The 22,481-nt window shown below is 37.9% G+C and overlaps 1 protein-coding gene and 1 pseudogene across 1 annotated transcript in view; both read right to left on the reverse strand.

Moving 5' to 3' along the window:
- Positions 1 to 22,481, reverse strand: part of Sos2 (SOS Ras/Rho guanine nucleotide exchange factor 2) — a 114,971-nt gene that overhangs the window by 73,738 nt on the left and 18,752 nt on the right. The window contains exons 2-5 of the mRNA XM_004649163.2: positions 18,113 to 18,238; positions 14,691 to 14,822; positions 13,070 to 13,234; positions 4,596 to 4,799 (exon numbers count right to left, since the gene is read on the reverse strand). Coding sequence (XP_004649220.1) covers positions 4,596 to 4,799; positions 13,070 to 13,234; positions 14,691 to 14,822; positions 18,113 to 18,238 — 627 coding nt within the window. The remainder of the gene's footprint in view (positions 1 to 4,595; positions 4,800 to 13,069; positions 13,235 to 14,690; positions 14,823 to 18,112; positions 18,239 to 22,481) is intronic.
- On the reverse strand, positions 9,815 to 11,134 carry LOC105943750 (annotated as a pseudogene).

A 22,481-nucleotide genomic window follows, 5' to 3' on the forward strand; every position in this document is an offset into this window, starting at 1 on the left:
CTATTCATCTCTTATCTGCTATCCATCTGGATCCTTTATAATATCCTTTATTGTAAACTAGTGAATTTAAATATATCCCTGAGCTTTGTGAGCCACCAAAAAAAAAAAAAAAAAAAAATCATCGAACCCAAGGAGGGGCCAATTTATCGCAGCCTGCCATTCAGAAGTTACCACCCAAAACTTATAATTGATAGAAATTTGAAGAAAAAAGTGCTGGGCTTAAGGTTTTCATCTGTGGGATCTAACATTATGTCTAGGAGGATAGTTCAGAATTAAACTTAATTACAGGGCACTCCACTGAAGAATTACTTGGTATGTTAGAGGAAAACAACAACAAAAAAAACTAATCTATCTGGTCACCAAAGCCTTCTACTTGAGTGTGAGATAAAGAGAAAAAAACTGTTTCAATTTTAAAGCATGCTAAATGAAGGACCATGGATTAGAATGCTAATGGGTAACAACCATCTTGGGGCACTTAATGTTTCACACATTAGTCTAAGTACTTGACATGTAATCTCACTTAGTATTATTAGGTTGGTATCATCAATATCCTCATTTCACAAGTGAGGAGACAGAGGTACCAAGCAGTGACATAAGTTGCCCATGGCTATATCTAGCAGTTGAGATCAATTCTAAGTCATTCATTCCTTTATCCAGTATTTACTAAGAACTATGCTCCCTGATCTCAGAAAGGCTTTACTTCAAAATTTTACAGTCTATATGTTTGTTAAAAAGAAGTTATAGTAGGCAGAGAAAAAAGGAATTCTTCCTTCTGACTTTCAGAATAACAAAAACTATCAAATCTGGCTGGAGAGATGGCTTAGCAGTTAATGCACTTGCCTGTGAAGCCTAAGAACCCAGGTTCAATTCCCCAGAACCCACGTTAGCCAGATGCACATGGTGGCGCATGCATCTGGAGTTCATTTATAGGGGCTAAAGATCCTGGCATGCCAATTCATATTCTCTCTTCCTTTATTTCATAAATAAATAAAAATAAAATATTTTTAAAAACTACCAAATCTGCACTAATCTGTAAAAAGACTCATAAATTAATTCCTGAAAACCGATGGGATACTGAAAAGGCAAAGAAAATAACATTAACTTGACGCATGTTAGACTTTTCAACTTTTAAAAAATTATTTATTTATTAGAGAGAGAGAGAGAGACAGACAGACATACAGACAGACAAAGAAGAAGACAGAGAGTGAGTATGTGCATGCCAGGGTCTCCAGATGCATGCACTATTTAGAGCATCTGGCTTTACATGAGACCTGGAAACTCGAACATGGGTCACTAGACTTTGAAGGCACGTGGCTTAACTGTTGAACCATCTCTATAGCCCTGTTAGACTTTCTTTCTTTCTCCCTTTCTTTCTTTCTCTCTCTCTCTCTTTCTTTCTTTCTGGTGTGTCCGTTTGTGTATGTGCATGTACCATGCATGCATTCTGTGTGTTTGACTGCAGGTGTGTATGTGCCATAGCACATAGGCCATGGTGTGGAGGTCAGAGGACAACATTCACATGTTGTTCCTTGCCTTCCACCTCATCTGAGGCGGGGTCTCTTGATCTTATTGTTTGTTCATTGATACACTGGCCACACTTGCTGATCTGTGAGGTTCTGGGAAATTCTCCTGTGCCTGCTCTCATCTTACTGTCAATGTGCTGGGATTACAGAAGCCTGCAATAGCTTCTGACTTTTACATAGGGTTTGGGAATCCCAACTCAAATACTCAGATTTGAGCAACAAGTGCTTTGTCTACTAAGCTATCTCCTAGCCCTTGTTAAGACTTTTACACTTAATATTACCATACATAAGACCCATTATAATGTAATGGTAAAGAACTCAAGTTGAAGCTTATGCTCTGTAAAAATTTTAAGTCATGGGCTAGAGAGATAGCCCAGCAGTTAAGGTACTTGCCTGCAATGCCTAATGACCCAATTTTATTCCTTAATACCCATGTAAAACCAGATGTACAAAGTGGTGCATGCATCTGAGTTCATTTGCAGTGGCTAGAGGCCCTGGTATACATGCATGTGTGTACTTTCTCTCTCTCCTTGAAAATAAATATATTTAAACATTTTAGCTAGGCATGGTGGCACATGCCTTTAATCCCAGCAATCTGGAGGCAGAGGTGGGAGGATTGCTATGAGTTCGAGGCCACCCTGAAACTACACAGTGAATTCCAGATCAGCCTGAGCTAGCATGAGACCCTACCTCAAAAAATCAAAAAAAATTAAAAATTTGTCATAACCATTTTATATCAAGTTCCTTATAATGCCTATCCTGTATCTTACATCCTCATGTTAAGGGTCAATTAAAATCAAACAGATACTTGAGGAAAAAGTCTTTGCTATTTATTGTAGTATGTCCATCAGGGATTAGTAACACTATTAAACTAAAAACATTTAACAAAGGAAAAAAGTAAAAGCCAATTAGAATATCTTGAACTCTCACTTGAATTTATTCTTCTAGAAAAGACTAAGAAAAGCTAAATAGGGACTGGAGAGTGGTTAAAAACACTTGCTTATAAAACCTGACTGGCTGGGTTTGATTCCCTAGTATTCACATAAAGCCAGACACATAAAGTGGCACTTGCATCTGGAGTTTGTTTGCAGTAGTTGGAGGTCCTAGTACACCCACTTTCCCCCCTCCCTCCCTCTTTCCTTCCCTCTCTCTTTCTCTCAAATAAATAAACATATGTTTTGTTAAGCACTCAGCTAGCTGTGTCTGTGCATCCCTCCTATTATTTACATAAGTTTTGTGAGAAAAATATCAAGACTGAATATTTTTTAATTTTCTTTCTTCCTTTCTTTATGTGTGTGTGTGAGAAAGAGAGAGAGAGAGAGCATGTCAGGGCCTCTAGCCACTGTGTACGAACTACAAATGCATGTGCCACCATGTTCGTGTGGCTTATATGAGTTCTAGGGAATTGAAGCTGCGTCTTTAGGCTTCACAGGCAAGTGCCTTAACCACTAATCCATATCTCCAGCCCTGAATGTGTTTTAAATGTGAGTAAAACAGAAATATTACAACATTTAATAATGAAAAATACACCATTAATAATAGAAGAAAAGACAGAAAAAAAAGTCAAATACCAGTTTGTTTCCATGTTTTAAGAAAGTGTTTCAGTATGTAGACTGGCCTGGAACTGCTGACTCTTTTGTTTTAACCTCCCAAACACTAGAATTACAGGGCTCCATATCCTGTGAGAACTGACTTTAGAAACACTAAAGGCCAGACTACTCATTGCATTCCCACCTGATCTTCAAAGAAAGGCGCTCGGTTTTTGTTTCTTCTTTTCATGGCATTCTCAGAAAAATTTCTTTTAAAATTCCCACTATTAAAAGCATAGGCCTGCGGTGATGTGGAAAAAAAGGAACCTTTCTACACTGCTGGTGGGAATGCAATCTGGTCCAGCCATTGTGGAAAACAGTGTGGAGGTTCCTAAAACAGCTAAAGATTGATCTACCATATGACCCAGCTATAGCACTCCTAGGCATATTTCCAAAGGACTCATCTCATTTCCTTAGAAGTACGTGCTCAACCATGTTTATTGCTGCTCAATTTATAATAGCTGGGAAATGGAACCAGCCTAGATGTCCCTCAATTGATGAGTGGATAATGAAGATGTGGCACATTTATACAATGGAGTTGTACTCAGCGGTAAAGAAAAATGAAGTTATGAAATTTGCAGAAAAAATGGATGGACCTGGAAAGGATTATACTAAGTGAGGTAACCCAGGCCCAGAAAGCCAAGCGCCACATGTTCTCTCTCATATGTGGATCCTAGCTACAGATGATTGGGCTTCTGCGTGAGAATGAAAATACTTAGTAGCAGAGGCCAGTAAGTTAAAAAGGAGACATAAAGGGAAGAGCAAGGAAGGGAGGAGGATACTTAATAGGTTGATATTGTATATATGTAATTACAATGATTGTAATGGGGAGATAATATGATGGAGAATGGAATTTCAAATGGGAAAGTGTGGGGGTGGGGAGGGAGGGAATTACCACGGGATATATTTTATAATCATGGAAAATGTTAATAAAAATTTAAAAATTTAAAAAATTTAAAAAAAGAATTGAGTCCACAAGGAAAAAAAAAGCATAGGCCTAGATTTTTTTTCACTATTCCACATGAGTAAGTCTCACTAAATATAACTAAATCTCAGAAACTGTATAGCATAAATATTTACCATTCCACTGAAAGTTCCCTTTTTCTGATTCATCATTACACTTATTACATTACTATAACAATTCAAATGTTTTTTTTTAATTTTTCATAATTTATTTGAGAGAAAGACACAGGAGAGAGAGAGAGAGAGAATGGCCTCCAGCCACTGCAAACAAACTCCAGACACATGCGCCACCTTATGCATCTGGCTTGCATGGGTTCTGGGGAATCGAATCAAGGTCTTTTGGTTTTACAGGCAAGTGCCTTAAATGCTAAGCCATCTCTCCAGCCCCAATTCAGATGTTATTTAAAAACCCACCAGTATGCAATATACTACTAAGGTAAATAGCACACTATGTGTGATATTAATCTGCCATTTTGTTTGAGGGATATACATAAAATTTCAAACACAGAAAGATACTTACAGAAGTCTTAAACAAGTTTTTGTCGGAAAAAAAAGCTTCTCGAAATACTTTTATGATCATATTTAGTTCCCGTAGATACTGTCTTTCTTCCGCAATCTCAGTTCTGACAAGGTCATAGTAGTTCAATTCACCTGAAGAACTTGGTTCATCTTCACAGAGAGAAACCAAACCAATATCATCCTGATCAAACATGTCCATCAAGACCTGAGAAATATAAATCAGGAAGGTATAGAGTTAATTGTCTTACTTTCATAAAAATATCTCAAAGTACTTACAATTAAAACTTTATTATTACAATGACATAGCAAAATATTTCTGAAAATAAGTATAGATATGTGTGTACTAAATATACATACATACACATAGATGTATACAATAGCAAAAAAAATTAAAAAGAGCATGCTCTTGGGGAGCTGAGTCAAGAATCCCAGTTCAGCCACTTAAATGACTATGATTGTGGACAAGCTATTTATTCTTTTAAAAATCACATTATTTATATGTAAGATTTACATAATGGAAGAATTAAGACGTGTATTACTATGCCTAGAATATAACTGGTATCCCGCGCTATAGGGAAGGTAGTATGCATTTGGGGGGTAAGGGAAAAATAAAATATTACTGTTCAGGCAGGTGATTGGGGAACATGAACAATTTTTTTTTTCCTATTAAGTATAAACTTTGTATGGACACATCATGATTGCTGGTATTCACCATGGGAATGTGGGTTGAGTTATAAGAGCAGCAGTCAGTCATGGGGGTGGGCAATGCCTCTGGATAATCCCTGCTACCCTGTAGCTCTTACAATTCTTCCGCAAAATACCCTGAGCTGTGGTGGGTGTGTATTAAGTCTACTTTAGGAGTGTGAACAATTTCTGATGCATAGTTCACACTCTGCCTCTATGGATTCACCCACCCTTGTATCAGAAATTTTTAAATATTTTTTAAATTTTTATTTATTTATTTGAGAGCAACAGACAAAGAGAGAAAGAGGCAGAGAGAGAGAAAAAGAGAGTGGGCGCACCAGAGCTTCCAGCCACTGCAAACAAATTCCAGACGTGTGTGCCCCCTTGTGCATCTGGCTAACGTGGGTCCTGGGAATCAAGCCAAGGACCAGGTCCTTAGGCTTCACAGGCAAGTGCTTAACCACTTAAGCCATCTCTCCAGCTCAAGAAATCTTCAAAAAACGAAAATCTTATCTATATTAAACACGTTAAAGCATTTTTCTTTTAAAAATATTTATTTATCTATGAGAGAGATAAAGAAAATGGACACACCGGAGCCTCCTGCCATAGCAAACAAACTCCAAAAATGCATGCATAACTTTGTAGCATCTGGCTTTATGCAGGTCCTGGGAAACCAAACCCAGGCCACCAGGCTTTGCAAGGAAGTGCCTTTATCTACTGAGCTATTCCTCTAGCCTCTTGTCCTTATTTCTTAAACAACATAGGATAACAACTATTTACATGGCATTTATATACATTATATTAGGTATTATAAGCAATTTAGAGATGACTTGCGTATACAGAAGAACATACGTCAGTTATATGGAAACACTATGCCATTTTTTTAATATTTATTTTTATTTATTTATTTGAGAGTAACAGAGAGAAAAAGAAGCAGAGAAACAGAGAGAATGGGCGCACCAGGGCTTCCAGCCACTGCAAACGAACTCCAGATGTGTGCGCCCCCTTGTGCATCTGGCTAACGTGGGTCCTGGGGAATCGAGCCTCGAACCAGGGTCCTTAGGCTTCACAGGCAAGCACTTAACTGCTAAGCCATCTCTCCAGCTCCAAAACACTATGCCACTTTAAAAGGCACTTAAGAATCTCAAGACTTCAGTATTCACTAGGTATACTAATTAAGGGACAGCTGCATTTATCACATGCACAACTGCTTAGAATGTTCATCTGCTAAGCTCAAACATCCCACAGATGCTTATATAGCTATAGTTGATAATCTCTTCTAGAAACAGTAAAAACTGTTACTATGACTTAAGTCAACCAACAGGCATGAATTATTTGCAAATCAAAAGCAACAGGAATCAGTAACCATATATATTTTTTTTTTTTTTTTGGTTTTTCGAGGTAGGGTTTCACTCTAGACCAGGCTGACCTGAAATTCACTATGTAGTCTCAGGGTGGCCTCGAACTCATGGTGATCCTCCTACCTCTGCCTCCCAAGTGCTGGGATTAAAGGCGTGTGCCACCACACCCGGCCAGTAACCATATTTTTAAAATTAATAATAGTTTTTTAAAATTGGACCTAGTTAATTATATATTCAAAATTGACTGAAAAGTACTCTTAAGAATTCAGGAACAACAAAAGGTACAGTCCTGGAAAGGAAGATCTATGGAATGAGAGGAAATTCTGACAGTAATGGACAATGATTCATTTGTTTATTCATTCATGCATTCATTCATTCAGAAAAACTTTTACTTGTCATCAGAAATTGTGTCAACTGTCGGTAAATTATAGTAATGAACAAGTAATGGGCCATGCACTCTTGCTAACAAAATCTCATTTTAAATAAATTTTAAATGGAAGGTATAACACATAAATATACATAAAACTATCACTGTTTTCTCTCCACCACAAGAGATCCTTTCAAAATTGATTATACTTGCTATCTTTAACTTTTTACAATCATTCATTAGCAAGATCACTGTTCTGTTAAAACTCTTCTCATGGGCTGGGTTCAGTGGTTCAAGGTACTTCCTTGCAAAGCCTCCTGATCCATGTCCCCAGTGTTCATGTAAAGTCAGATACACAAAGTGGCACATGTGTCTGGAGTTTGCATACAACAGCAAGAGGCCCTGGTGTACCCATATTTATTCTCTTGTTCTTTCCCTTTCTCCCCCCACCTCCAGTCAATAGATTAATTAATTAATTAACTAACTGCTCTCACTGGCTTCATAGGTCAGATCTAATGGCATATTTTGTGTTCTTGTTATCTCTAGTAATTTTCTTTTTTGTTTTGTTTTTCCAAGATAGAGTATTGTTATGTAGCTCAGGCTGGCTTCAAGCTTGCAATCCTCCTGCCTCCCATCCCCAAGTGCTAGGGTGACAGACATAAGGAACTATGCCTAGTTTCTCCAGTTTTGAACAACTTACCATTCTCTATTTCTTAAATTTTTCTTTTTAAAATTATTTTTAAAATTTTTTATTTATTTGATAAAGGGGGAGGGGTAGACAGAAAGAGACTGGGTGCACCAGGGCCTTCAGCTGCTGCAAATGAACTCCAGACACATTTGCCACCTTGTGCATCTGGCTTACATGGGTCCCAGGGGATCAAAGCCAGGTCCTTTGGCTTTGCAGATGAGCACCTTCACTCCACCCCTATTTCTTAAATATTTCTCTTCCTTGGCTTCTGAAAAACCACTTTGTTAACAAGTCTCCTCTAACACTTACTTAGCTCCACAGAGTTCCGTTATTTGTACTCTTTTTTTGAGAAGTGTTTTATTTATTTATTTGAGAGAGAAAAAAAGATGCAGATAGAGAGAGAATGGGCATGCCAGGGCCTCCAGCCACTGAAAATGAAGTCCAGATGCATGCACCACCTTGTGCATCTGGCTGACAAGGATAATGGGGAATTGAACCTGAACCCTTAGGCTTTGCAGACAAGCACTTTAACTACTAAGCCATCTCTCCAGCCCCCACTTTAAAAAAATTTGACGTTAGTATTCTTTTAGTAGCTACTATGGTTTGAATAAATGTCCCCACCCGAAAGTCATGTGGTCCTTACCCCTTGGAACACTCAAGATGTGTGGAACCTTTAAGAAGTGGGGATCTTGGAACTTGATATGGTAGCTCACATCTTTAATCCCAGCACTTGGGAGGCTGAGGTATAAAGATTGCCATGAGTTGAAGGCTGGCCCGGGCTACAGAATGAGTTCTAGGTCATCCTAGACTAGAGACATTGCCAGATAAAAAAGGTGGGTGTTGTGTGGGAGGGAGGTCACTAATGGAGTGCCCATAAAGGGGATGTTGCTTTCTCATTGTGCTTCCTGTTCATTGTAAAGTAAGCAGTTTACTTTGCCATGTATGCCCACCACAAGTCCAATGCAATAGGTTCAAGCAAACCTAAGACTGGAACCTCTGAAATATTGGCGTTTGCCAGCTGAAATTTTCACATTAAATTATCTCAACTATTTTGTAACTAACAGAAAACTAGGGGCTGGGTAGATTGCTTAGTGGTTAAAGGTGTTGCTTACACAGCCTGTGTGCCCAGGTTCAATTCCCCAGTACCCATGTAAAGCCAGATGCACAATGTGGTACATGCATCTGGAGTTTTTTGCATTGGCACAGGGCCAGGGCTAGAAAGATGGTTTAGTGGTTAAGGCATTTGCCTGCAAAGCCAAAAGACCCCCAAAGCTAAAAGACCCCCATTCAATTCCCCAGAACCCACGTAAGCCAGATGCATAAGGAGGTGCATGCATCTCGAGTCCGTTTGCAGTGGCTGGAGGCTCTGGCATGCCCATTCTCTCTCTCCCTCTTTTTCTCTCTTTCTCTCAAATTAATTAATTAATTAACTATATTTTTTAAACTAGCACAAGGCCATGGCACACCCATTATCTCTCTCTCTTCTCTCCCTCTGTTTGAAAATAAATAAAAATATTGTTTAAAAGAAAACAGAAAACATAGTTACGACAATACCAAAACTCCAGAACTTAAGTGCTAAAGGAGTCAAGCAGATAGTAGTATAGTTATATACTAAACAAGAGAAATGGTGGCAAATGGAAGGTATGTACACCTAAGAGAAACTGTACTGCTCAATGCTAGCTATCTTCTGTTTGGTCATACTTTTATATTTTTCAAAATGTATTTGTGAGCACAAAGAGAAAGACAATAAATAAGGATGTGCCAGGTCCCTTTGCCACTGCAAACAAACTTTAAATGCATGTGCCATGTTGTGCACTTGGCATTATGTGGGTACTGGGGACTTGAACCCAGGCACGCAGGGTTTGCAAGCAAGTGCCTTTAATTGTTGAGCCATCTCCCTGGCCCTCTGTTGGGTCTTTTAGTGTTCATTCATTCATTCTTCTTTCTTTCCTTCCTTCACCCCCCCCACCCCTGGAGAATAGTCTAGAATCCAGTTTTTTTTTTTTTTTGAAAGTTCACTTTCTTTAATGTTGTATGAAAAAAAGTATGGGTAAAACCAAAAGTTAATAAACATTATCACATTTGTTTATAGCACAATCTAGTTCTTCCTAGTAAGTCTACTATTCAAACAACAGAGGAGGTGGCAGTTTGGGCAATGGGAAGAGGAAACCAAAAACCTTTCCACATTCGACTCTGTGTACAGCTGGGCTCACAGAGATGGCTTCTTGTACTTCTCTGCACAGGAACTCAGTTGAATATAAAATTGAACCTGGTCTCCACCAGTTACCAATGCAGTCATCTATGACCCAGTCTTGCAGGACTCCATCTTGATGACCTAGTATCTCTGTCATTAAGTGCTTTAGTCCTTCAACGTCATCTTCTCCTGGATTAAGTTCACCACCAAGTAGTTTGAAGAAAGTTGTTTCCAGCTGTAGCAGTAACACATGGGGTCGCCATGCTCATGTACTATCAGAACCCCTTCTACAGTCCTCTTCATGTCAATTTTATCAAATTCCTTCCTCATGCACTGAAATCTGGCTGCAACAGAGCTGTCTTTCTCATAGAGTGGTTCTTTTGTGCCAAAAGTATACTTGGTAAGAGGATACACATGGATTGTGCTCTCCAGGGTGAGGGGCTTGGTCTGCTGGATATACTTGCCGAATTGGTTGGCGCCTGCAGCCAGCCTGTCTGCAAGCCATTAGACGGCACCACACATGCTGACGAGCTCAGGCACTGGTGGCAAGTGGAATTTGGCAGGGCAGGGAGAGGGGATAGAGGGGACTCTTCCCCCAAGAGGGCAGTGGTAATCTGTGTACTGCTCAGCAGCCACTGCCTACCATTAACAGTCAAGAACCTAGAGTCCAGATTTTTATGTGAAAATTTCAACTGGCAAACAGATGCCAGTATTTCAAAGCTTTACAAAACAAGTCTGGAGATTCTATTCAATCTATTCATTAGCAGGCTTCCAGTCCAAAACATCTGCTATACTTTCTCCAAGAATAAAATAAATGCTAGGGATCTGGCCCAGTGAGTAGAGTGATTTACCCAGCATACAGGAAGCCCTGGGTTCTAACCCCAGCACCACATAAAACAAGTGTAGTGGCATATGCCTGTAAGCCCAGACCTCAGGAGGTGGAATGAAGAATCAGAAGTTCAAGATCATTCTTGACTACATAGTATGTTCAAGGCCAGTATGAGCTGCATGAGACCCTGTTTCAAAAACTTAAAAACATCATTGTCTTGAATGATTTCTAATTACTATGTTGATCATAATGACTTCTAAGGGTTTATCTTTAGCCTTAGCTCTCTTTGGACTCTCGAAAAATGTTATCAAAGGCCCTATCTACCTACTTATCAATCATCTATCTATCTATCCATCCCCTAACAAAATTCTGCAAAATTCATAATAATGACATTACCTTTTTATACTTGGTCTTCATACTTGACCTTAGCTAAAAGGCTAAGTAACATACTTGGTCTTTGTAATGAGAAAATTTATTGTTTCCTCAGACTTATCACCTCTCCAAATTCTCTCATATGTCAAATCAGCTCCCCAAATCCTGCTGACTAACTTAGAACTATCTCTTAAATCTGGTCAGTTCCTGTATTCTGTCTATGTAGTTTTACTACCCCTTCTCTTTCAACTTTTATTTATTCATGTGACCAATCCCACCTTTATTTTCTTTTTTTAACATTTATTTTTATTTATTTATTTGAGAGAGAAAGACACAGGGAAAGACAGAAAGAGAAAGAATGGCCTCCAGCCACTGCAAACTCCAGATGCATGTGCCACCTTATGCATCTGGCTTACATGGCTCCTGGGGAATCAAACTGAGATCTTTTGGATATGTAGGCACATGCCTTAATGCTAAGCCATCTCTCCAGGCCCTACCTGTATTTTCATCATTTTATGCAAATTGAAAATTTTTACTTAGCTTTTCCAAAGTCTCCCTTACTCCCTATCAGACTCTTTTTCACTGACTTCAGTCTTTTATTACCAAAATTCTATCTTTTACTAAAATTTCTGTTCACATCTGTTGTCTTTCAATAGATACTTACCTAAGGATTAAAAACAAAATTTTCATCTAGAAATCTGTATCATTTGACCAGTAAATGCTTAAAAAGTGCTTTTTAAGGACATATATATGGCTACCAACTCTTAAGACTTATAAAGAGGTCTAAAGCCCAGATAATTGAAGGAACATAAAGACTTTTAGGACAATACACAGCATATTTGGACCATGTTAAAAACAAGAATAATGAAACAGAGGTAATCTGGGTATTGAAACTATAAACCTAGCTACCTGACAGGCTGAGGCACAAGGATTACAAGCTTCAGGCCAACTTGGGATACTTAGTAAGACCCTGTAAGACAAAATTTTTTAAAGTGTAAGGGACGTAGCTCAGTGACACACAGCTTGCTTAGCATGTGTTGGGTTCAATCCCTGGTCCTGGGGGCAGGGGAGCTAGTTTCTAAAACTGATAGGAAAGTAATACCACACAAGGAAAATGCAACCACTCGATTAACACTACATCTAGGCCTAAAGATGAAGTTTGTCAGAGAAGTTCCATGTCCTTTCTTTCTCAGCAATTTTAAACAAATTTCCTTCTTTGTCATGCTCTACTTTTCCACTTTAAGTCTAACAGATACAATAGCTGAGTTCTACAGTTCTTTCTTGTGATTATCTAGTTATTGTCAGCAATATCTGCCATGTCAGAATACCTCTTCAGAGTCAAATATTGCTTTTATTTTTAAATGTTTTTAAAATACTGGCTTTTAAGCTTCCTGTTTGGCAATTAAACAAATTCCTAGAAGTAAGTTCTTTAAATAATTTATTAAGTAGTTTGTGAGCTCTTGGGACTACAAATATACTGACCTTGAAAAACTAACTAAATAAAGATCTGAACTGGAGAGATACGCAATGGTTATCGCACCTGTCTGCAAAGTTAATGACCTGGGTTCAATTCCCCAGTACCCACATAAAGCCAGATACACAAAGTGGCACGTGCATCTGAAGTTTGTTTGCACAAGCTGGAGGCCCAAGACTGTCCTTTCTTTCTCTCTTCTCTCTCTGCTTACAAGTAAATAAATAAAAATTTACAAAAATTAAATTGAGAGTGCTGGAAAGATGGCTTTGCAATGAAAGCACTTGCCTGCAAAGCCTAATAGCTCAGGTTCATTTCCTCAGTACCCAAATAAAGCCAGATACACAAAGTGGCACATGCATCTGGAGTTTGTTTGCATGGGCTGGGACCCTAGCGTGCCCATTCTCTCCCTGCTTGCAAATAAATAACTAAATAAGTTTTTTTAAAAACTAAATTGAGGAAGAAATATACATAATTGCTATTAAATCTAAATACCTTTTAACACTTACCTTGTCTGCACACATTGACACTTTAATGTCTTGCTGAGATATTTCATAATGTCGTATATTAAAAACATAGTTACCAGCCAATTTCAAAATATCTGCTGAGATATATTCCAGTACAGCCACAATATATAGGGACACATGGTAGTCCACTTTATAGCCCAAAACTTCCTGTGGAAAGAAAAGCAACAATTTAATTCCAAAACAACAGTACTGTAAAGTATCAGTTAAATACTTAACAATTCCTATTCTGGTGTTAGGGTAGCTCATTCATAAAGTGCTTGACTAGCCAAGGCCTGGATTTAATCTCCAGTACTCAAAGAAAAAAAAAAAAAAAAAACCAAACAGCATCATTGGTTACAACTTTCTAAAAACAAAATGTTTCAACACATGGGTACCAGAATATATAAAATAAGCCTTTTACCCCAGTATTGTTGGGCTTTAAAAGAAAGATACTTCTCTAACAAATATAACATTTTACCAAATAAAAACAGTGATTGTAACACAGTACTTTTGGGCTAGACTTCACATATAAATAAAGCTTTTTTAATGCATTATTTAAAACCCATTTGAGGGGCTGGAGAGATGGCTTAGCAGTTAAGGCATTTGCCTGCAAAGCCAAAGGATCCTGGTTCAGTTCTCCAGGACCCACATAAGCCTGATGCACAAGGGGGGGTGCATGTGTCTGGAGTTCATTTGCAGTAGCTGGAAGCCCTGGTATGCCCAGTCTCTCTCTCTCTCTGCCTCTTTCTCTCTTAAATAAATATATTTAAGTAAAACCCATTTGACAAATATCTTCTTTCTTCATGGTTCTTGCTTTAAACTCAGGATCTTGAAATTGCAGTAGTTTCTTCTGGAGAAGAGTATGTGTATGTGTGTGGGAGAGGGTCTTGTAATTGCTATGAATCCATGTACTCCAAGCATAATCTATAGATTAAATATTTTCTAATGTTCTTTACCACAGTATATACAGATATCCGTGTTACAAATTAACTTTAAGATAGTTCTGAACTCATAGTACCTTTTAAAAAATTTATTTGCAAAGAGAAAGAGAAAGACAGACAGACAGAGACAAAGACAGACAAAGAAAGAATGAATGTACCAGGGCTTCATGCCACTGCATACACCACTTTGTGCATGTGGCTTTACATAGGTACTGGGGAACTGAACCTGGGCCAGAGGCTTTGCAAGCAAGTACATTTATCACTGAGCCATCTCTCCAACCCTCATAGTACCTATTAATATTACCTATTTTAAATTAATTAAAATATTAGGAATCGTGGCCTATTACAAAGAACTTAATCAGAGGGGTAGTCATTGGAAGATGCCACAGTGCAAGTATAACAACTATTAGCCTTTAATATTGTTTGAAAGATAATCAGATTTCATTAGAGTACATTAATTTCATTCTTTTTAGGGGGGTTAGTATTCTGAGGACTGAACTCATGGCCTCAAATATGCAAAGCACATGTTCAAACACTGACTTACACTTCCACCTCCATTTTTATTTCATACACATATTATAGTACACATATATACATGTATTTGTATAGATAGACCATTAATACTGCATATATATTCATCAATACTATATAAAATGTTCCCCCAATTTCTAATCTTTGGTTACCCGTAAGGAAGGATGAATTTTGTCCACAGGCAGTAAAAGAGGATTTCTTCGTTTTCGTTTCTCTATGGCAGACTGTGCATCAGCAATAGCCCATTTATCAATTGGATGAGGAAAGGTCTTTTGAACTCGTTCCTGTTCAGAGTAAAGGAGGACAATTATGGTACTAAGAAAAGTATTTATAAATACAAAATTCATGTAAAATTTAACTTAATCATTATCATTACTGCAAGCACATAATAGTGATGTAACATATTCTGATTCCAGGTTAATAAAATAATTGCTGGTTTAAAAAAGTTATTGGCTGTGGGGCTACACACCTGTAATCCCACACTGGGAAAGGCAAATGCATGAAAATCATGGGCTACATGTTGAGTTGAGGCCAGCATGGGATATACAGTGAGATAGTGTCTCAAAAACAAAATGTCAATCAAGATTTTGCCACATGAATAAAGACAAAGAATTTATAGCCCCAACACTGGGAAAGGTAGTTAGATAGTAGACTGCTTACATAACATTGCATAACACAAGCAAGGACCTTAATTAGATTCCTAGCACAGTTTGGGGGAGGGGAGGAAGATGAGCCAGGTGTGATGGCTCATGCCTTTAATCCCAGCACTTGACAGGCAAAGATAGGTAGGATTTCTGTGAGTTTGAGGCTACTCTGAGACTCCATAGTGAATTCCAGGTCAGCCTGGGCTAGAGCAAGACTCTGCTTCAAAAAGACAAAACAACAACAAAAAGATGAGCTGGGCATGGTGGCACACAGAGGCAGAGGTAGGAGAATTTGAGGCCAGCCTGGAACTACAAAATGAATTCCAGGTCAGCCTAGGGCTAGAGTGAGACCCTACCTCAAAACAAAACAAAGTTTAACTGGGAAAAGGAATGGGTATAATACATAAGAGAGATATATGATATTAGCATGAAACAGTGTATCAGTAAGTTTTAAAAGTTGGTTGCTATGGTTAACATTATATACTTATTAATAATTATTATATAGTCTCTCTCTTTTTTCTATAATACAAAGAGGAATTTTAAAGAACAGGTATCACATACCTCTTACAAGAAGTAGAATTGAGCAGAATGGTTTCAGAACCATAGATCACGGTGAAAACAACCCAAGCTTGTTGGTTCACCTAATCTTAAGTTTAGCCAGTGGCTGGTATAAATGATGCCAATTAGTAATATCAGAATCAAGCTCCAATTTAATAGGATTTTCTATGCTTAAAACTATATTTGGGCTGGAGAGATGGCTTAGTGATTAAGCACTTGCCTGTGAAGCCTAAGGACCCTGGTTCGAAGCTTGATTCCCAGGACCCATGTTAGCCAGATGCACAAGGGGGCACACGCATCTGGAGTTTGTCTGCAGTGGCTGGAAGCCCTGGCACACCCATTCTCTCTCTCTGCCTCTTTCTCTGTCTGTTGGTCTCAAATAAATAAATAAAAATAAACAAAAAATTTAAAAAAAAACTATATTATTAGGCTTAAAAGACTTGGCTATTGAATGTTTTATTATGTTTAATGTTCAAATCCTGTATCAAAGGAAAACAAATGCTTCAATTTTATGATTAAATGAAAATTTTACTAACTCAATCACTGCAAATGAAGATTTTTTTTTAATACTGAAAGTTGCCACTTAGTAGAAACACTTCAAAAGTACAAAAGTAATTTGGGGTGAGCTAAGAATATAGCTCAGTTGGTAAAATGCTTGCTTCATAAGCATGCAGCTCTGCATTTGATCCCCAATATCCAGACAAAATCTCAGACATGATGAATATCTATAATCCCAGTGCTGGGGAAGTAAAAAACAAGAGGGAATTTAGAGCTCACTGGACAGCCAGTCTAGCCTAAATGGTAAGCTCCTGGCCAATGAGATATACCCTGTTTCAAAAAGAAGTGAACAGCATGCATACCTGGGGAACAAAATCTGAGGCTGTCCTCTACATGCATATACATGTGTGCATACAAACAAGCACACGCACATAGAAACACACACACATATGCAAAAAAAAGTAATTTTTGAAAGCTATGCTGACAAATATTTCTAAAACTCCTATGCAACCAAGGCATATATTTGAACAAGAATACACACACATACAAAGACACATATTTAATCAATGAGTAAATATCTTGAGGACTTATACTAATATTTTAGCAAAGTGATATTTCTGTGTAGTAAAATGAACACTTTTTTGACAGTTCGTGCTGTATAACCAAGGACAGCCTTGAATTCACTATGTAATCCAGACTGGCCTCAAACTCATGATCTTGCCTCAGTTTACATAGTGCTGGGATTACAGGCATGTGCCACCACACCTGACTGCACACATACTAAGTGTACAATTTGATGAGATTTGAAAATGTTTACATTTGTGTAACTATCATCCAAATCAACATGTAAAACATTTCTAAAATCTTGACTTTCTCCCTCACTGGGAACTGTTATCCTGCTTTCTATCATTTAGCTATTTCTAAAGGTCAGAAAATGAAATCATATAGTATGTGCATTTTGGCTTTTGACCCCAAATTTCATGCTGTAATTAGAAGTTAACACATGATTCTGGTGGCAACTCAAAAAAAGAGAATGAGGCTAGACATATGGACAGTATAGACTGCTTACAAGGTTCTAAGTGAAAATGATGGTGCTACTGAAAATATAACTTGAGGCCATTTGCATTACATTGTGCAAATAATTTGTCTACATTTTTTAGCTGTGTCCTGAAATTTTAAGGCTGAATTTAAAAGTAAAAAGCTCATTTGGTAAAGGAAATTTCAAGCCAACATAGCTTTCAAGCAATGGCACAGTTAGTACTGAATGTTTTTAATTAACTTTACAGTGAGACTCAAGAGTAACTATATTCTTTAATATTTTGAAGCCTCTGTAAAAAAAAAGTATTTGCTTAATCCCAAATCATGAGACTATTTTTCAGCATTTTTTCCTGGCCTTATGTATAATTTCAGCTTTCAGTTGTTTTTACATTAATTTTGTCTGCTATATGAGACAGATTTCAAGAGTTTTTAGCCCCACAAGTTTATCCCGCTGTTCTAGCACTTTAAAAAAAAAAAAAAAAAAAAAGATAACCTTGTTGGGCATAGTGATACATGCCTTTAATCCCAGCACTTGGGAGGCAGAGGTAGAATAGAAGGATCGCCGTGAGTTGAAGGCCACCCTGAGACTACATAGTGAATTCCAGGTCAGCCTGGGCTAGAGAAAGACTCTACCTCAAAAAACCAAACCAAGCCAAACCAAAAAAATAATAATAATAACCTTTCTTTCCCCAATTAAATGCTTTTGATATATTTATCAAAAATGAACTATCACACATTATTTCAGTGACTTTTAGCTTCCATAAAACTTTAGAATGATATATGTAGATTTTTAAAAATCAATGTTATTTACAAAGTAACAAACTATTTTTTTTTACCTCTACATCTTGAACAGTCCTTGGTTGGGCCATGCATAATTTATTAAGCAGCTGAAAAATCAACTCTTCAATATAATAGAGAGACTCTTCATTAGCAGAGAGGGTGGGATGTACTTGCTCCTGAACCTTCAAAAAAAAAAAAGTTTTCAGTTAAAAAAAGTTCTCAGTTCAAGTACTAGCTAAATAATATGATTACTAAAATGATTACATCCAAATGTAAAACACAAAGTGGGAAAAAACTGATTTGTTGGTCTGTGTAAATTTTTCTTAACCCACAGAACATTGGTTCTTTTAAACATTTTTGGACTCTGCTCATGAAACGGAAACCACTGATTTTTCCCCCGCCACCAAAAAGCATATTCACATAAAATTTTCTACACAATTTTAGAGGAATTATAGATACTCTGAAGATAAATAAGGTACTCAATAGAAAGCTATGAATTCTAGATCATGCATGAGAGATAGTGAGGTACTTCTGAAAAACCACACTACTTTTTTCCCCATACTACTTTTCAAATCACTGAAGCAGGTGTTGATACTTTGCTTTTACAATGACATATGCTCCTATTGTCACTACTTAGCTATGGTGAGCTTATAAGAAACTTTTCCTGCCAGGCTTGGTAGTATACACCTTTAATCCCAGCACTTGAAAGGCAGAGGTAGGAGGACTACTGTGTTTGAAGCCACCCTGAGACTACATAGTGAATTCCAGGTCAGCCTGCACTATAATGAGACCCTACCTGGGGAAAAAATAAAATCCCCTAAAGCTAGAATTTAGTCATTCATTCTTTTAAAAAAAATCATCTGATTGGATAAAAGAAATATAGTAAACAACAGTACTTAGTCTATTGTAAATATATGTTGAAAGAACATGTGTACTTTTTGTGGTTGTTTGATTCAGGTGTCTCCCATAGACTTAGCTATTCTGAATGCTAGGTTCCCAGCTGATGGAGATTTGGGAATTCATGCCTGCTGGAGACAGTGTATTGTTGGGGGTGGGCTTTGGAGGCTAGAGCTGGTTTCCCCTTGGCAGTGTTTGGCACACTCTCCTGTCCACCTGATGTTGGCCAGGTGGTGATGTCCACCCTCTGCTCAGGCAATCATTTTCCCCTGCCATCATGGAGCTTCCCCTCGAGCCTGCAAGCCAAATAAACCTCATTTTTTCTCACAAGCTGCTCTCGGTTGTGTGATTTCTACCAGCAATATGACCCTGACTGCAACAGTAATATTAGTATGGAAGAGTGGGGTCAATTGCTGCTAAATACCTGACTATGTGGCTTTGGCCTTTTGCAGTTTATTTTCAAGAGGAATGTGGAAGGATCTGAAACCTTGGCCTAAGAGATGCCTTGCAATGCTGTAAGTACAGTTGATGGACTATTCTGGTCAGTGTTGAAAGACCTGAATGCAGTAAGAACTATGGACTGTGAGGTTTGGCTGATGAGGGTGAGAAAGAGCTTCACCTGGACTGGGCTAGAAGCAGTTTGTGTGAGAGGCTTGCTCTTATGCCTGTGTCCTGAGAACTTGTGTAGGGTTGCTTTGCACAGAAATAGACTGATATGAGCAGAGGAATATGGTACAGAAAAAAAAAATGAAATCTTTGGGCCAAAACTTCTGCTCATTTAGCTGCAATTGTACAAGATTACAAATACTGAGATTGGGCCAGCTGACATGCATTGGGATGACAGATAAAAAAATGCAGCCTTTTGAAAGAGCCTGAATGCTGAAGGAGTGTCCTATTCTTCAAAGTCTGTTTTATTCCCCCCTGGATTAACAAATTGGCACCCTATCTGGTATTATGGAGTATAAGAAATGCAGGAAAGAAAGGATCACTGAATTTGCAACACGGGCTTGTGATTTGGAAACAGCCATGGGCAATGTGAAGGAGGTTAGCTGGTTTGCCTGCATGGAGACTCAGTGGAGTTGTAAGGATGGACTGTGGGTTGCAGTGGAAACCCACTGGAGATGTCGAGACCATGAGATGGCTGCTAAGGAAAGCTGCCAGCCATGGATGAAGTTTTCCAAGACTGTGAGTAGCCTAGCTGGAGGGGTGGAATTGGAACTCCAGATACTTATTGCTCATTAGAATTATCAGTCTTGGAGATTTGTCACTGACTAGAGTTGTTGGTCTTGGAGCTACAGAGTTTGAGGTTTGCCCTGTTTAAATCTTATATTGGTTTCTTTGCTATGCCCAATACCATCTTTTGCAGTGTCAATGTTTATTCTAAGCCATTATAGGGTCTGGGGGGACTTTTTTGGTATTATGGCTCAGTTAAAAGATCTTGGACTAGCACTTGGGAGCCAGAGGTAGGAGGACTGCTGTGTTTGAGGCCATCCTGAGACTACACAGTGAATTCCAGGTCAACCTGCGCTACAGTGAGACCCTATCTCAAAAAAAAAAAAAAAAAAAAGATGACATTTAACAATAACTATACTTTGTTGTCCTTCCCTAATATTTACTATCTTAGCACTTAAGAGACAGTAACTTAAATTACCATGTCAGGACAAACAACCTTATCAAAAATTCTGAAAGACTAGCTAGAAAAAGCAATTAAAATAATTTTCAGTTCTTAATAGGTGTTTATCAAGTCAGACCTATACTGTAGTTACACCATATTTTCAAATTGCCAGAAGATACTTCCACTATATATACATTGCTACATAGCATTTAACTTTGTTTTTAAACATTTTACAAGTTATTAAAATGTTCTAATTCATTTTCAGTTTCAAATTCACAATCAACAAAATTTTGCTAGTACATTTGTTCAATCAACTAACATTTGGTTTCAAATACAATGTGAAAATAAATCCCTTTGGCTAAATAGTCTGGCATTTATTCCTAATTCTTCAATCCACTAAAAGATTTCTGCAAGATTACAAATATTTCAAATACCAGTTAAAATTCCTGAAAGTTGCCTGGTTTGTTGGTACATGCCTGTAATCCTGACTCCAGAGGTGGAGGCAGAAGGCTCAGAAATTCAAAGCCAACATTACCTACATAGTTCAGTTGAGGACAGCCTGGGCTATATGAGACCCTATCTCAAAAAAAAAAAAAAATCTGCAATTTTTCTCATTATGAATGAATTAAAATACAACTTAAAGAAGTAAAAAATAAAATTGATTTCAAGGATACTTTGGCCAAAGATAAATATAGTAAGTCTGGCTAGTTTAAAAATTACCACTGGTTTTACTAATTATGTTTTATAATAAACATAAAATGAGTGAGTAAGCAGAACTCTACCAGTACCTGCAAGGTTCTCACCCTTGATACATATGTGTGGTACATTCCCCTCCCCTTGACTGGGACAAGCTCTGTTATGACAATGGAATATCATTCTTGTAAGTAGGGTGTCAAACATAACAAACGTGACTAGGGTCAGTAATTGGCTCTGAGTTAAATAACAGGGAGATTATCCTGAATATACCCAATCTCATCAACTGACTCTTTTTACAGGCCAAGAAGTGTGAAAAAAGAAGTAGCAACAGGACTATGGTATAGCTCAGTAGAAGACTACTTGCTTTACAGGCATAAGGTCTGGTCCTGCTTTCAATTCTTAGCACTGCAAACAGGCAAGAATAAAATATAACAAGATGCATTCCTGTTGAACTTAAGGAAGCAAACCAATACATTATGTGATGGCAGATAGTTTTTAGAAGCTTTGGGCTTCTGTACTGTAACTGGAGGAAGTAATCACATGAGCCTAGAAGAAGAGCATCAGGCCCCCAGCTTCATATGAGAAGACAACCTCAGCCAAAACACTTATTTCAGTCTGGTGAGACACTAACCCAGGAATCTAGAAGCTATGCCTAGACTTCTAACCCTCAATCATAGTCACTAAGCAATCTCTCCAGTCCAGGTAATTTTTTTAAAAGAAATCATTTGTTACTAGCAACAGAAAACTTACACAATGACCTAGATCTGTAGCTCCAAGAATTCAATGAGAATTTAGAATGTGGTAAGATAAAATGTATTTTGTCAATAAATATTGCTTTGATTGGGATGGAGAGATGGCTTGCCAGTTAAGGCGCTTGCCTGAGAAGTCTAAGGACCCATGTTTGATTCCCCAGTAGCCACGTAAGACAGATGGACAAATTAGTGCATGTGTCTGGAGTGTGTTTGCAGTGGCTAAAGGCCCTGGCATGCCCATTCTCTTTCTCTCTCTCTCTCTCAAATAATTGTTTTGATTGCCTTAATTAAGGTAGACTGAAATTAATAGTTTTGACTATGTCAATCTTTCTTGCATATATTGGATTTAACATGGAACCTTTAAATAAAAAAAAGTAAAAAGTTAAGAATATTTATTAAGTTCCTGTTGCAGTCAGGTTCACATTGCTGGCAGAAATCACCCGACTAAGAGCAGCTTGTAGGAAA

The sequence above is a fragment of the Jaculus jaculus genome, chromosome 7 (genome assembly GCF_020740685.1).
Source record: "Jaculus jaculus isolate mJacJac1 chromosome 7, mJacJac1.mat.Y.cur, whole genome shotgun sequence".
Lineage (NCBI taxonomy): Eukaryota > Metazoa > Chordata > Mammalia > Rodentia > Dipodidae > Jaculus > Jaculus jaculus.